Source organism: Pollachius pollachius (genome assembly GCF_949987615.1).
Source record: "Pollachius pollachius genome assembly, chromosome: 9".
In the NCBI taxonomy this organism is placed as follows: Eukaryota; Metazoa; Chordata; class Actinopteri; order Gadiformes; family Gadidae; genus Pollachius; species Pollachius pollachius.
In genome coordinates this window covers 10,238,922-10,253,991 of record NC_136942.1, presented here as the reverse complement: position 1 = coordinate 10,253,991, position 15,070 = coordinate 10,238,922, and the positions used below count along the sequence as shown (strand labels likewise).

Below are 15,070 nucleotides of genomic sequence, written 5' to 3'. Positions count from 1 at the left end.
GTCAGACCTTTATTTATCTCCCAGTCATGTTACAATATTTGAAGATATCTAATTTCTATCGATTTATATGGCTGGGAAGCTACACTACTGTAATACTAGACCCCCCCCATAAACGTATTGTGTGGTTGCTGTTCCCGTCCTAAATATTCTGATACTGACCCCATTACAGGGTGGTCCTGACCTATATGTCTGGTTAAGATGTCCTGCAACGTAGAGGGGACCCAGTCAGTGTCTAGTGTTCAGCACAATACACACAATAACATCCCTACACAAAGACATTGTTGTTTTTTTAAGTGTAAAGTGTGTAACAACTGGACATCCATGAAGAATTAAAGCAGGTGTTCATCATTCCCTTTATTTCAAGACGAAACAAAAAGTTTATCGCAATTATCACGAGCTTGGTACACATCAACACCTCTATACCCAAGATTTATTTTTTTTTACCAAATTTGACTATTAATCAGGAGGAACAATCAAAATCCCTATGTCTAGACAAAATGTTTAAACAGTAAGCATTTAACACTCATTGAGAGTTTTACATTAAAATTTACTCACATTCACATTTACATTTAGGGCATTTAGCAACGGTGTACTCAGAATTCCGAGTGGGAACGACCAAAAGCGGGCGTTCCTTCGTGAAATGCTGCAAGAAAGCAGGGAGATTCCCCACTTGCAACTCGTACGGATGGTGTACGAGGCATCTGGAACACACCATAAGGTAGTCTGACGTCATCATCATATCACCTGCGTGCGCAGCAGAGTGGACCATAGGATTTTTAGCCCTTTTATTTCTCTAAATCGGGGACTTATTTCAGTAAGAGTGAATGGATGGCCCAGTTAAGTATATATATAACTAAGATAGCTAGGATAAGATGCTACACAATGCCAAGTACAAGTGCCAGGACATAAAACATACAATAAGTGCGTACATTAAGTACAAGGGACGTACAACATACAAATGCGTAAGAGGGGTGTGAGGGGTGGGGGGTGGGGTGGGGGGGTTGTGTTAGGCTGTGTGAATCATGAGCTCTTCCAGAGCCCTCTCACGGTTGTTCTCGTGGACCAGGAGAACCTCTTTGATAGTGCTCTGCTGGAAACCCATCTCCCGGAACTGGGTCAGGAGCCTCAGGAACTCGGAAGCCTGAAGAGCAGGAGCAGAAGTTTGGGTCAAAACTACTAAAGTCCTGGAAGAACATGAGTTGGGTCAAAACTTGTGCTGGAAGGACATGTTGTCTTTGGCGTGGAGGACCCTGTCCTCACCTTGCTCTCAGAGTTCTGGAACATCTCCAGGGCCTCCTCTACCTGGGACTCCTCGTATCCCAACTCACACAGATGACTGGTGGCCCCCAGGTAACTCAGGATCTGTAGGAGTACAGCAGGAACATAGAATATATGTAAAGGGTAAATGGACTGCATTTATGCAGCGCTTTTTTAACCCGTGGCCACTCAAAGCATGGCCATTCACCCATTCATGCACAAATTCACACACCAACGGCGGTGGCAACCATGCAGGGCAACAGCCAGCTCGTAGGGAGTAGTTAGGGTGAGGTGTTTCGCTCAGGGACACCTCGACACTCGGCTAGGAGGAGCCGGTCAACCCGCTCTACCTCCTGTGCCACATGCTGCCCATGTGGCAGATGGAATACATATCCGTATATTCTATATATTCTTCTAGATCCTATAGAAGAATATATATATAAGAATATTCTTATATATCCTATGTAAGAATGTAGAGACATGAGGAACAAGTTTGAAGTAACGTGAACGATGTAAACATTACAGTTTAAGAAGCCTAGTTTAGAAGAGGACCAGACCACCGGAGATGTAGCATACCTGCTCAGGGTTCCGGTAGGCCGTCTTCTGCAGGGCCAGGATGGCCTTACGTAGCGGGAAGCCTTTTCTCGTGACGGCCCCCAGCAGCTCTCGCTCGTCCTCGCTGAGGGCCGACAGCAGCTCCTCGGAATGGTCGAAGGAAACCCCGCGGGGTCCCACCACTCTCAGGGTCTGGAGAAAGACAAGGCATCGGGTCGATCAGTAAGATGACGAGAAAGAGAGGGGTGATACAACGGAAGAGGCAGCTGAGCTCATCTTCTGCCTGTGTGTGTGTCTTTCTGTGTGTGTGTGTGTTTGTCTTTCTGTGTGTGTGTGTGTGTGTGTGTCTTTCTGTGTGTGTGTCTGTGTGTTTCGCTGCGTATGTGTCTGTGTCTGCGTGTGTGTCTGTGTCTTTCTGTGTGTGCGTGTGTCTCTGCGTTTTTGTCTCTGTGTGTGTGTCTCTGCGTGTGTGTGTACTGACCTTCTGCCTGTGGCTCTTGACTGTCGATCCCGCGGAGGACGGCCTCTGCTGCTGGGGCCTGAGCTGAGAGCCGCAGACGGACTGCGTTCCGCCGCCGGCTGCGTACTTCTTGTTCACGGAGCCCAGGGAGGTCTGCTTCTTCCTGCAGTGCTTCCCCCCTGGACAGGGGGGGCTGCCGTGCGGGCTCTGCTCCAGCGCTGGCTGTCTGCGGCCGCTGGAGGCAGACAGCGGCCGGGCCTGGCCCTGGTGCTTACAGTGCGGCGCAGAGGGACCGGCGTGGAGCTCCCTGAATCTGGAGGGCATGTCCTTTGGGGAACAGCTGCTGGAGCGCTCTCTGACCACAATGCGGCGGACCCCGTCGTCGGTGGAGGAGCCCTCGTCGTCCTCCGAGTACCCGGCCTCGTCGTCGGGGTTGAGGATGCGGAAGCGGGCCGTGCGGGGGTGCAGGCGCCGGATGTCTGCGGCGTTCAGGCTGTGGCTCCGGGGCCGAGGGCCTTGGTCCCACTGGTCGCTCCTCCTCGGACCGGCCCAGGGGCCCTCCTGAGGGTCGCTGAACATCATGGAGAACGGAGGGCAGGACGGAGGCTTGGGGAACCTCTGCACCAGGGAGGTGGGCCATGCTTCTCTTCTTTGATAGCCAGGCTCGTAGCCAATCAGCACCCGGCGTTCGAGGGCAAAGTCATACTGGGAACAAATCAACCAGCGAGTGAATAGTGGGTTAGTTAATTTACAGTCTAGTCCCTCAAAACCATCCCCTTATGAGGTATTGAACCGACAAACATGACCTCAATGCGAAGGCTGTGGGATGAATCCTAAACAAAAGGTCACCCTAGTTAACCCACAGATGAACAAACACTGGTAGACCGTTATCAGACTCCCTTTCTAATGGAAGCGGAGATGAAATGAGGCTAAGCCGGCAGAACCACTGGGGTCATATCTGACCTTGGTGTCTCGCAGTATCTGAGGGCAATCGGGGACTGGGAAGTCTGGCTTCCCTGCCGGTTCAAGCTGGCTCCGGGTCTCTCCCAGTGAGCCGGCGGGCGTCTGAAACGAAACGCCTTCCAGACTGTTCATCGTTAGGAATACGCTGCCTGAACGAACCGGTCCTGTCTGCATGAGAGGAGCAGGACAGCCAAGCTAAAATCACCTCAGCACATCACAGCAAAATGTCACATTTGAGCAAGCAACACCAAGCAGCATTTGTGATTGTGTTGAATGTGCACGCACCTTTGAGTGTGTCCTAAAGTTGTCGTCCGCAGCATGACATGTGGAGACTGAGTAATGCGTAGACATTATCTCATGGGATTAATCTCTCCAATCGCTAAGCCCCTAACCCCTCATGAGCACTTGTTTACCTCACCAAGTGTGTTCCTCTTCACACCAAAATCTGTGTTGAGCAGCCTTCATATTTACGTTGATATAAAGGGGAATCATAAAAACATTGATTTATTAGTTAGAAATTAACTTGGGGAACTACTTAACTTCTTGGGGAATTCTCATGAGTTAATCATCAGCAGGCTCTCTAACATTGGATGCAAGGGAATGCAGAGGGACTCATTGAAACAGACTGCATGCCTGAGATTGTGAAACTGCAATGGGTGACGGCTCTGGAGTACAACAGCACCTTTGGTGTCTAATGTTAAGACACTATACTCCTGAGTGTATTGTTGGGTTTGCACACGAACATGTCCCTTTGCTTCAACAGAAGGAAACCAGTGTGCTGTACATAGATATACATTTTATTTATATATTTAAACAATCACATCAATTTATGAGTCACAACCTTGTGTCGTACAGCTTCCGTTGACAACTCTAAATGAATTGAGTGAAAGTAACATTGCTAAATCAAACAGGCAAACCTAATTCATCTTACTGTATAGTATGATTGCGGTGCGCTTTGAGGGCATCCCGGTAGGGTGGTGGTGGAGGAGGTGGAGGGGTACTTTTGATTAAAGGCTTTATTACAGGACAGGTAGAAGCACAATTTATAGCATGGCATTACATCGTTAAGATCAGCTGAAATTACTGAGGAACAAAAACATAACCGCTCTGATCCCGCGACGGTCTGCTCCTCACACAGCCCCGAGAGACTGGAGGGGAATTCTACCAACTAAAAATATCACAGGTGGTCGTTTAAACAGGGCACCTCTGAATCCACCTGGACTGCTGCTGTGTGCCCGTGAGGATCTAGGAGTGACTGAGTCCTTGTGTTCCACGGCTGCTAATCTAAAGTGTGTGCTGCGTCAACATTTTCAGCCAAACATTCTTATAAATTATGTTATTATGAGACACCTCGTTGAAACGGTGGACGTAAAGAATCATCTACAGTATCAATGTGCTTGTGGAATATGATGACGCGCTTCTGAATGATGCGAGCATCACCCTATATCCTGTAACATGACGACAACATGAGCACTCACAAAGGCCCTGTTCTGAAGAGCACAATATGACCCAGTGATGTCCGTGTGTTTGATTCCCTTGCCATAACACCAGGATATTCCTCTAGCTACTAAATCCGTCTCAATAATAATAAAATGTTGTTATCCCCTGGAAAGATAAAAATGTTAAACAACCTGCCAAAGATTGAAAGTGTACGAGGGCCACCGTAGCAGTCAAAACTCTTTACCAAAAGAAAAATAGAATTAACGTTAAAACGCACAGGACCAGAAAGGGTTGTTACGTTCTCAAGACCTTGTTCAGTGTGACACACCGCTCCTCTTCCATGAGTCAGCAGCTTTCCTTGTCAATTCGGTTTCTCCCAACACACACACACACACACACACAAACGCACACGCACAGCCCAGCCATTGAAACGTGGGGGCCAGCCGGAGATGGTTTCCTTCCATGGGGGGTGGAGGGTGGTCAGGTCAGGGGGGAGGGGCTCAGTTGTTGGCCGCGTCGGCCTGCCGGGGCCAGTTCTCCTCCTCAATGCCTGAGTCATACTCCTCCTCCGTGGACTCCTTCACCGGCGCTCTAAGACACACACACACACACGCGTCAGGCTGGGCACGCGTGTTTACTAATCTCCCCGAGTGTTGTGTATGTTTGTGTTTGTCTCTCTCATAGTGTGTGTGTGTGTGTGTGTGTGTGTGTGTGTGTGTGTGTGTGTGTGTGTGTGTGTGTGTCTCTCTCTCAGTCTGTCTGTTTCTCTCAGTCTGTCTGTCTGTTTCTCTCAGCGTCTGTCTGTCTGTACTGACCTGGTGTATCTGGGCTCTGTCTTGCCTTGGACCACGTCCCTGCTCAGCTCCACAGCCATTATGTCGGAGCAGGGTACCTCGAACATGGGCTCCAGCAGCAGCTTCTCCTGCAGAACCAGAGGAAACATGTCATGGTGGAGTCAGCCCACTGCCCCCTGAACTAATGCGAACCGTGTCTGATGCATTCAGGGAAAGTCACATCCGATGCTAGATGATAATAAAAGGACAATAGACGGATCTGCCTCGCCAGCTGGCCGTACCAACTGGTTGGCTTCTATAGCCATGTTCCCCTCATCCCAATTGAAGCCGTACTGCCATCAGGTCTAAGAGCAGTGTTGCCAGATTGGGCCTGATTTCACACCCAATCAGGCAACACTGACTTCAGCCAGTGTTGCCAGATTGGGCGAAAAATCGAGCAAAATCTGGCAACACAGAGACCACTCTAGGGCAAAACGGAGGCACTTTTTGCATTTCATTCACACACTTTAATATCCTGTTAAGTACTGGCACAGGGCCACTTTATAATTGATCCTGTATATACTGTTACTCCTGTTTGTCCTTATTTTTGCATCTCTTTTTGTTTTCCTCAGCACTATTTACTGTTTTTATTGCATTGTATTATATCCCGTGTCTTCCACTGCTGCTGTAACACTTACTCCTACTCTGGTGGGATTAATAAAGTTTTATCGTGATGGATCGTTACAGTTCAGCTCACCATGATGGACCTCAGGCCGCGGGCGCCCGTTTTCCTCTCCAGGGCCAGCCGCGCGATGGCCTGCAGAGCGCCTGTGGTCACGTTGAGTTCACACTGCAACACAACACCGACACCAACGTCACCCACGGGACACCAGAGGGCAGACGTCTCGTGATCACACACCGAGCAAATTTCAATCACACACACGTGTGTGTGTGTGTGTGTGTGTCCATTATGGCCCCCATTGCACTCCTGATCATCCCTGGAAGGTGGGATTCCCCGCCCTGTGTTTTCTTCCTGGCTAATAAAGGGGGTTTTCTCTAGAGCATGCTCGTCTTGAGCAGTCAGGATGAGGTGTCTCGCTCAGGGACACCTCGACACTCGAACTAGCAACCTTCCTCCCAATACAAAGGCCCGTTAAGACTCTTGGCTTGGTGGGCGCTGCGGCAGGGCTGACCTTGTCCATGCTGAACAGCGCCTGGTACTGCGGCACCACGGCGTTGCGCGGCTCCGTCAGGATGCGGACCAGCGTCTCCTCGTCCAGGCTGTGCAGCGGCACCACCACGGGCAGCCGGCCCACGAACTCGGGGATCATCCCGAACTCGATGAGGTCGCGGGCCTCCACGATCTTCAGCAGGCGGTCCTTCTCCTCGATTTCCGCCACCGCGTCCGTGTCCCCGCTAGTGTTGGCCAGGTCGGCCGCCGCCGCCGCCCGCCGCCCCTGGGCCATGTTGGAGGGCGTGCCGAAGCCAAGGTACTGTCCAGTTTGGAGGGGTTTAAACTACGTTAGTCTTTAAGCCAGGGTTACTCTTTTGATTCAAAGCTTCATTACTGGAGTTGTTAAGGTTATAATAATGGTATCAATACCATTAACAGTATTATACTGACTAAAATGCAGTATCGGGTATAGGCGGGTACGCAGGTCTATGCACCGATCCGATACCATCACATGACACAGCTCCTCGACTTCACAGGCAGCGAACATCACAAACACTACGGTGTTATGCTGCATTCATTAACGGTCGGAGGTGGAAAGTCGGAATGGGAAACGCGTCATCAGACTCCGACCTACTTGTGATCGAGCTACCAAGTCGGAGAAACATGGATGCTCAAGCTTAACTACAATAATAGAAATTTATTCAAAAAATTGTGTATTATAAATGTAAATGAATGATGAGAACCCTTCAATTAGAACAAGTGCTGTTATTCGTTATAATGCTAAATGCTGTATCGGTATATACTCGGTATCGGCCGATACACAAGTTCAGATATCGGAAATTAAAAATGGTATGGGAACATCTCTAAAAGACACCGGGTGGGTCAGCGGTGCCGGTGAAGCGTCCCTCACCTTCTCGTTCTTCCTCCTGCTGATGATCCGGTCCAGACCGTTGAAGGCTCCTGAGGCAACAAAGAGAATGTTGGTGGTGTCCACCTGCACCGTCTCGCCCCTCAGCTTCCTGGAGTTCTTCTCCGGCACGTTGACGATGGTCCCTTCCAGCAGTTTCAGCAGGCCCTGGAACGGAGCACAGGACACCAAATAAGTTGAACGTGTAACCTCGACGCGGAGCGTTTAAAACGGATACTAGAGTCACGTTCCCAGTGTTGGATATCCATTTAAATTTAGCGGACGTGTTTATCCAAAGCAACTTACAATAAGTGCTTTTTGCCTGAAGAAAGAGCAACAATAATATATGGCTGACGGTACAGTAAGGTTGTTCATAGTACCAAGTGCCACGCACTAACAATCGCTAGGTTAACCCATTCCGTGTATACAACAAAGATAGCTAGGATATGACGCTACACAAGGCGAGGAGTATGAGAGTGAGAGCGAAAGGTAGGGCTGCTCGATTATGGAAAAAATCATAATCACGATTATTTTGGTCAATATTGAAATCCCGATTATTCAAACGATTATTTTTGAGTTTGAAAACAAAATGTATTTATTCAGCATGTCTCTACCAAAATCACTTAGTTGCTGAGAACTTTGACATTTTTGCTTGAAAAAATACACAAAGGTCAAAAAGAAAATGTTCAAATCTAAAATAATGTACAGATATGTATCCAGCTGTTGCACTTTCTATAAAACATTTAATAGTAAAAAATATAACAAAAAAAACTTGATTATATATTTTTTGTGATCGTTTGACGCTAAAATCGAGATCGAAATTCGATTAATCGCCCAGCCCCAGTGAGAGGAGGTCAAAGGCTAAATGCTGACCTGCTGGACTCCCTCTCCGCCCACGTCTCGGAGCTGATGGATCCCGGGGACACTGCCGATCTTATCCACCTCGTCCAGGAACACGATACCTGGCAACAGACCGGTCAAAGCAGCCAATGGTAAACATGGTTCTGCCTTCAGTTATAGGGACGGTAGAATCCTGTCCTGTCCCCAAACTGGTCACACATTTACATTTGGCGGACGCTTTTGTCCAAAGTGACTTACATCGATTAAATGCACACATTCACACACCGATGGCGGAGTCAGCCATGCAAGGCGACAGCCTGCTCGTTGGGAGCAGTTAGGGTGAGGGGTCTTTCTCAGTGACACCTCGACACATAGCATGGGGGAGCCGGGGATCGAACTAGCAACCTTCTGCTCTACCTCCTGAGTTAAGCTGACCCCAGCCTGGGACGGAGTCGTGACTGTGGCCACTTTAATGTTTTAATCAGGCGTTCCAAAAAAAACCTAGGCACTGCAGCATTTGTCGGGTTACTCTGTTGAGTTGCTTTGAACTGCCATAGAGACATACCTTTACTTTATCTTTATGCACTTGAAACCATTTCTTTCAGCACCTCTCTCAAACCCTAACCCACTTTTATTAATTGGGTTGGATCATGTTAAGCCTGAATTCTCATTTAATCTCACTGCGTCACCATTCACAACCGTTAAGTCGTTTAGCCAAAGTGGGCTACTCATTATATTTGGCATCTTGCCTTTGGGAGACTAAATGTTCCCTTCCCTCATCACCATACTAACCGGGCCCTCAGAGTTAATCGATGATCTGTAGCTTTGTGAAGCCCTTTGACAACCCGCATCTATAGAACGCAGTTCAACATTAAAGGATTTACACACTTACACATCACAAAATAAACTCACAGAAAAATGTAAATGACAAATAGAGTGAGAACAGACGGACCTCTGTGTGTGTGTGCATGTGTGACTCTTTAGAGCGCAGCTGAGTGATGTGACAGGTGAACCACCCCAGAGTCCAGACCCACCTTGCTGGGCCTTCTCTACAGAATAGTTGGCATCTTGGAGCAGCTTAGCGATGACGGACTCGATGTCTTCCCCCACATAGCCGGCCTGGGTCAGGGTGGTGCAATCACAGATTGCGAAGGGGACGTCCAGGCACTTCGCCAGGGTCTGGGCCAGCAATGTTTTCCCTTCAGAAATAATAAAATAGGAAACACCAGGCCGGAGTGTCTATTTAAATACATGGTTAATGATAAATGGTAAACGGACTGCATTTATGTCATGCTTTTCTAAACAGTGTCCACCAAAGTGCTTCACAACTCTGATTCACATTCACACACAGCAAAGTCAACCACGCAGGGCGACAGCCAGCTCATCGGGAGCAGTCAAGGTGAGTCATTGGGAGCATGTCGCTGTGAGGACTTGGTCAAGGAGCTGACTAAAGAGTGAATACCCACAATCGTCTTTCAAGGAAAGGGTTCATTGTGCAAGGGCCCACGTGTGGCGCAATGTTGACACAACACTGACCTGACCCAGTCGGGCCCAGCAGCACGATGTTGCTCTTCTCCAGTCTGATCTCGGCGTTGGTGGAGTCCAGCACGTCTCCGCCCCTCCTCTCCTGCTGCGTCTGCTGGCTCCCTGGCTGCTGCATGGACGCTCCCAGGGCGTTGCCATGGGGACTGATCCCAGCGATCTGCAGCAGTTCTGAATCCAGAAAATCGGTTTTAGGTTTTGCATGACTGCAAAACAACTTGGGGATTATTTTGAATAATTATACACATCAATCTGAAAGTAAACAGTGACGGAATTAACAGAATGTCCGTCATCACATTCTGATTGTTATGTGTTCAAATGCGAACCAAACAAGTAGTGAGTCCGGTCTATAAATAAACCGTCCCCTTCTCAGAAAAGGGTGGAGTTACTGCGTGAAGTGGGCTGGAGTGGGACCACCGAGGGAAAGAGGGGAATCTAGGTCACCAGGCCAACCTATCTCATTGTCTGGTTTCGCGATGAACGCACTTTTACCGCATACATGTGGATCGAGCATTTGTTAATATTGAGGAATTGTTTCCGGGCTGTGAAGGACGGGGCAATAAGAAAATGCTTTTGTCTTAAATTTTGTCTCAGAAAATTTTTCGGGAAATATACGAGAACCGACGGGAGAAAGCGACACGTAAGACGAAATGGAGATATCCACAGCTGGACTCATGTTTGGTTTGATTTGGCATTTGTGCGGCAGGGGGTGGGGGGGTGGGGGGGGAACATCAACAACACTGACTGTTGCTCTAACAGCTAACAATACCAAGACAATGGTGAGAAAGACCATGGACTTACTTGTGAATCTGTACTCATCCTCTCGTCTTCTCATCTCTAGCTCTAAGGGGAGACGATGAAAGCTCTCAAAAATCAATATTATCATTACATTTATATCTTATCATATAGTCCCGTGAAAGACTTCAACTCAAATGTGTAGGAAATGTCACAGGTCCATTGCACAAATGCCAAATCATAGATGCAGTTTTGCAAATATGCAATATTGCATCATTTTTTGCAAGTAATTAAAAGTTCTCCCTTATTAAAACTTGCTAAATGAATCATCCATCGTTAGGACGGGTGTCCTGTCCTCCCTCATCTTGACTGCTGAGGTGACCCTTAACAACCATAAAAAACACCAAGGTAACTTTTTAAAATAGCTCTTGGCATTTGTGTAGCAGAGCGTGGGAGTGAGAATGAACACATATTCACCAGAGTGCCTAACTCAAGAGATGTCCTGATACCTTTTTCCTTCACGATACCGATTCCGAGTGTGTGATGTTCTTTGTCTCTGTAGTAAAGGAGCTAGTCATGTGATGGTATCGGATCTGAGCGAGACGCGTATTCGCCAATACTGCATATTAGGCAGTATCGGAGGAATCCCTGATACTGGTATCGGTATCAGTACAACTCTACCTAACTCCATACAGTGGAAAGCACAAACAGCCATCCAACAAGGAGTACATGTGAACACAAGTACACAGTGTTACTAACCCCTGGGCGTCAGGGAGGCCTGCTTCTCCACCTCGGCCGGCTGGCGGCTCCCGGCTGGGATGTTGTTGTAGATGCGTTTGTAGTGGTTGTACACCGCCACCGCCAGCACCTTCTTAGCGTAGGACTGGCCCACCACGTATTTGTCCAGGTAGGCATAAATCTGAGGGGAAGACAATGCGATAAAACATTTTTACTTACATTTGCTATAGTCAACCTGAGAGGGTGAATATATATTTACACTTAGGTCATTTAGCAGACGCTTTTATCCAAAGTACATTTGTCAGAAGAAAGTGAAACGACAATATATGGCTGTCAGTACGGTAAGGATAGTCATAGAACAAAGTGCCAAGCACTTACAATCGCTAGGTTTACCCATTCCCCGTACACAACAAAGATAGCTAGGATAAGATGCTAAACGATGCTAAGTACTATTTTTAAGTGCAAGGACGACAACATACAATAAGTGCGTACATTAAGTACCAGGACGTATAACATGTGATAAGTGTGTATGAGTATTATGGGGGATAAGGGAGGAGGCTATGCAGAATATAGTTGAAGGGCTTTTTTGTTGCACTATAGTGTAGTGCCTTTGTCTTTCTGCTGGTCTTCCCATACCTTCTTGGGGGGAGGGGGTGGTTTCTGTGAGAAGGCCAGTTTGACGGCTTCAGCAGCAGACTCGGGCTCCTTGTTCAGACCCTTCTTGGAGTCCGTCTCAGAGAGAACCACGAAGAAGTGGTGGCATTTCTCACACTTGACGAACCGTGTTGATGCTGCGAACACAAGGAGAACCACATGATGTCACTCAAATGAGTTGATGGAATCATTCCCCGGTCTAGACATGGAAATGGATCAACCGATTACGTCAGCCTCTCATGGTTATGAATTGATGGGATCCTTGTGTACATTGGCTTGAGGTGTTAAAGTTGGCAGCATGTACATTAGTCATTGTATTATAAACAATGTCGGTCTGTATCAACGCTATTTTGCACCGAACAAATCATGAACAAAACTAAATGATTGAATACCATTCACTTAGGCTGGACCACATTGTCAAATCATACAAAACTTTTTTTTTATGTCATGGCATGATTTCGTCCAATTATTTTCCAATCACACACACACACATGTACACACACACACACACTTACAAACAAAGGTCTCTACATGAGTGCAGGGGTCTCCACACTTGGGGCAACGCAGTTGGCTTCCTCCTTTACCGGAGCCTCCAGACCCGGACTGCCGTTTCCCCTCACCGACACTTTTCTGTTCAACCATAGAAAAAAACGTATAACAATGCACCTGTAAGTCTGCAAGTGGAAACAGAAGAGTTGTTCCGATACCGGTGTCCGAAATTCCTTCGACAATACCTATAAAAGCGGTGGGAAACTCTTGGCACCTCACGATTCGATCTCGATTATGAGGTCAACGATTTGCTTCTAAAACGATTATCGATGCATCTCGATGCAACCAAAGATGTAATGTACATTTCCATGCGTGATTTTCAAAAATATATACATCCGAGTTGTTCCAGAGAGTTCCAGAGAGAATCGCGATGCATCGAAGAATCGATTATTTTTACCACCCCTAGCCTATAACGCAGTATCAGGTATCGACAGAACACATGACTAGCTGATTTACTACACAGGCAAAGAACATCACAAACACGTGAGGTGTTATACTGCGTTCATTAACGGTTGGAGGTGGAAAGTCAAAATACGAAACTCGTCGTCTCTGACCTACGTGCGTTCGAGCTACCAAGTCGGAAAAACATGGATGCAGTGACACTTAACTACAAGAATATAAATGTATTATTATAATTATGGATGATAAATATAAATGATCAAGTTCTGAAAATAATATATAGTCGACAGTAAGAGAAGCGACTATACATTACTGCAATCGTAAGAGATCCTTCAAAGTGCTATGAGTGGTCACAATGCTAGATGCTGTATCGGTATCTACTCGGTATTGGCCGATACTCAAGTTCAGGAGTCGGTATCGGGAAGATTTTTTTCTAGGAAACGGCACCCTGGGCGTGGAAACGGCACCCTGGGTGTGGAATACCGTGGCTGTATACAAAAGCCTTCAGCAGGCGCTTTAAGGGTTCTGGCTGTACCTTTCCCCCGTCGCCGGCTCCATCCTTGCTGGTCCCGTCTTTAGCAGCGTAGCAGACAGCGGCCTCGGAGAATGACCTCACCAGGACGTTAGGGGCCAGGTGAGTCTCACGGGGGCTGTGCTTACTCAGAGAGAACAGCTGAATGCGGGAACATGACAAACCTGAAACAGAGGCAGTTGGGTCGCCCTTTTAGTTCAAGAATGGGTGACAGCCATGTTTGATGATTGTATGTCACTGCGTATCTCTTTCTCTGGGAGAAGACACTGATTAACTGGTCATAGCTAAAGTTTAACCTTGTTTACTTGATATGTTATGGCCGTGTGTCATTTGTTCGTTTTAAATATAATTAACACAATCATCACAAATTAATCCCCATGATAAAGACACTAAAACCTCGACTGAGTTTCTCAGGTGATTTGTTTACATTAATAACATGTTACAGATGGTTACAGAAAACATCCCGTTAACAATGGTAGGCCACAACAACTTTTATCTGATAACCTTCAACTTGTAGTAAATTGGTGCTGCTGATTCCGTTCCCATACGCAATACAAACAACATATTCGCACACTAAACCATCCCATAGAGCTCCAACCCTTTGTCCTGCAGATAGCACAGGACACACAACGTTGTAAACACACGCGTCTCTCACCCCGATGCGCAGAATTCAGGAACAGCCTCGCCGCCGAAGCACACGGGCAGGACATCACGCCGCTGGAGACTTTGTACCTGGACCAAAACGCATCACCATCATTACAACAAACCTATCGCCGTCGTGAGGATGATGACATCCAGACAATAGGATCCGTAGGGGCCGGTGGGCTGAGGTTGGCCATCAATCAACAGCCTACCGTCCATGTCAACACTGATGAAATGTGCATTTCCAAACCAACAGAAAGTAATTTCAGTTTCGGATTAAAAAATAAGTGTCCATATGTCCAGCTTTCTCTTTCATAACAACAGAGAGAGAGAGTGAGAGTGAGTGTGTGTGTGTGTGTGTGTGTGTGTGTGTGTGTGTGTGTGTGTGTGTGTGTGTGTGTGTGTGTGTGTGTGTGTGTGTGTGTGTGTGTGTGTGTGTGTGTGGGGGGGGGGGTAGCGCTAGGCCGAGACCAGGGCCAGCAGCTCGGGTACTGGGACCCAGTCCCAGTGGACCAGTCCAAGTCCCAGTGGACTCAGCATCCAGCTGTCATTGACCCGTAGAGGACACTCGGTTCAGCTGCGGGTACATACGTTATGAAACACGGTTCCATATCCACAGCAAAGCCCACAGACCACCCGGCCATACTCACAGGGACGACGAATCCGCACACCTTGACACCGTCCGCCCGATTCCGCAAAGTCACTTTTATCTGTTATTCAACTTGTGCCCGACGCATTAAAAGATCGACATATCACACGAAACGGGGGTACTTCGAGCCTCTCGAGTGGACGAACACACGCTGCCCCCCCCTCCGGACGACTGTTACAGAGGTGATATAACGAGCTGTTATGAAGTAGGTCAGCTAACGTTACACAAACTAGCATTATCTGCTGGGCCGTGGGTACGTAG

At 47.7% G+C, this 15,070-nt stretch overlaps 2 protein-coding genes across 3 annotated transcripts; both read right to left on the bottom strand.

The window, feature by feature from the left end:
- Window positions 1-1,006: 1,006 nt before the first annotated feature.
- On the bottom strand, window positions 1,007-3,367 carry LOC307080639 (ubiquitin-associated protein 1-like; the record flags this gene model as incomplete). Its single annotated transcript, XM_079743437.1, has 5 exons — window positions 1,007-1,141; window positions 1,261-1,362; window positions 1,834-2,004; window positions 2,294-2,977; window positions 3,236-3,367. The coding sequence occupies 5 exons, from the start codon at window positions 3,365-3,367 to the stop codon at window positions 1,007-1,009; spliced, it is 1,224 nt and encodes a 407-aa protein (XP_079599563.1).
- Window positions 3,368-4,025: 658 nt separating this feature from the next.
- Window positions 4,026-15,070, bottom strand: LOC307081100 (ATP-dependent clpX-like chaperone, mitochondrial). Of its 2 annotated transcripts, XM_079744135.1 has the most exons (15): window positions 14,811-15,070; window positions 14,174-14,250; window positions 13,522-13,682; window positions 12,554-12,668; window positions 12,021-12,175; window positions 11,406-11,565; window positions 10,713-10,754; window positions 9,906-10,082; window positions 9,404-9,568; window positions 8,403-8,491; window positions 7,533-7,697; window positions 6,642-6,941; window positions 6,206-6,298; window positions 5,491-5,597; window positions 4,026-5,266 (listed from the first exon to the last, which is right to left on the bottom strand). In XM_079744135.1, the coding sequence occupies exons 2-15, from the start codon at window positions 14,226-14,228 to the stop codon at window positions 5,176-5,178; spliced, it is 1,875 nt and encodes a 624-aa protein (XP_079600261.1). In that variant the 5' UTR covers window positions 14,229-14,250; window positions 14,811-15,070; the 3' UTR covers window positions 4,026-5,175. The 2 variants fall into 2 exon arrangements, with proteins under 2 accessions (XP_079600261.1, XP_079600262.1); XM_079744136.1 differs by lacking the exon at window positions 10,713-10,754.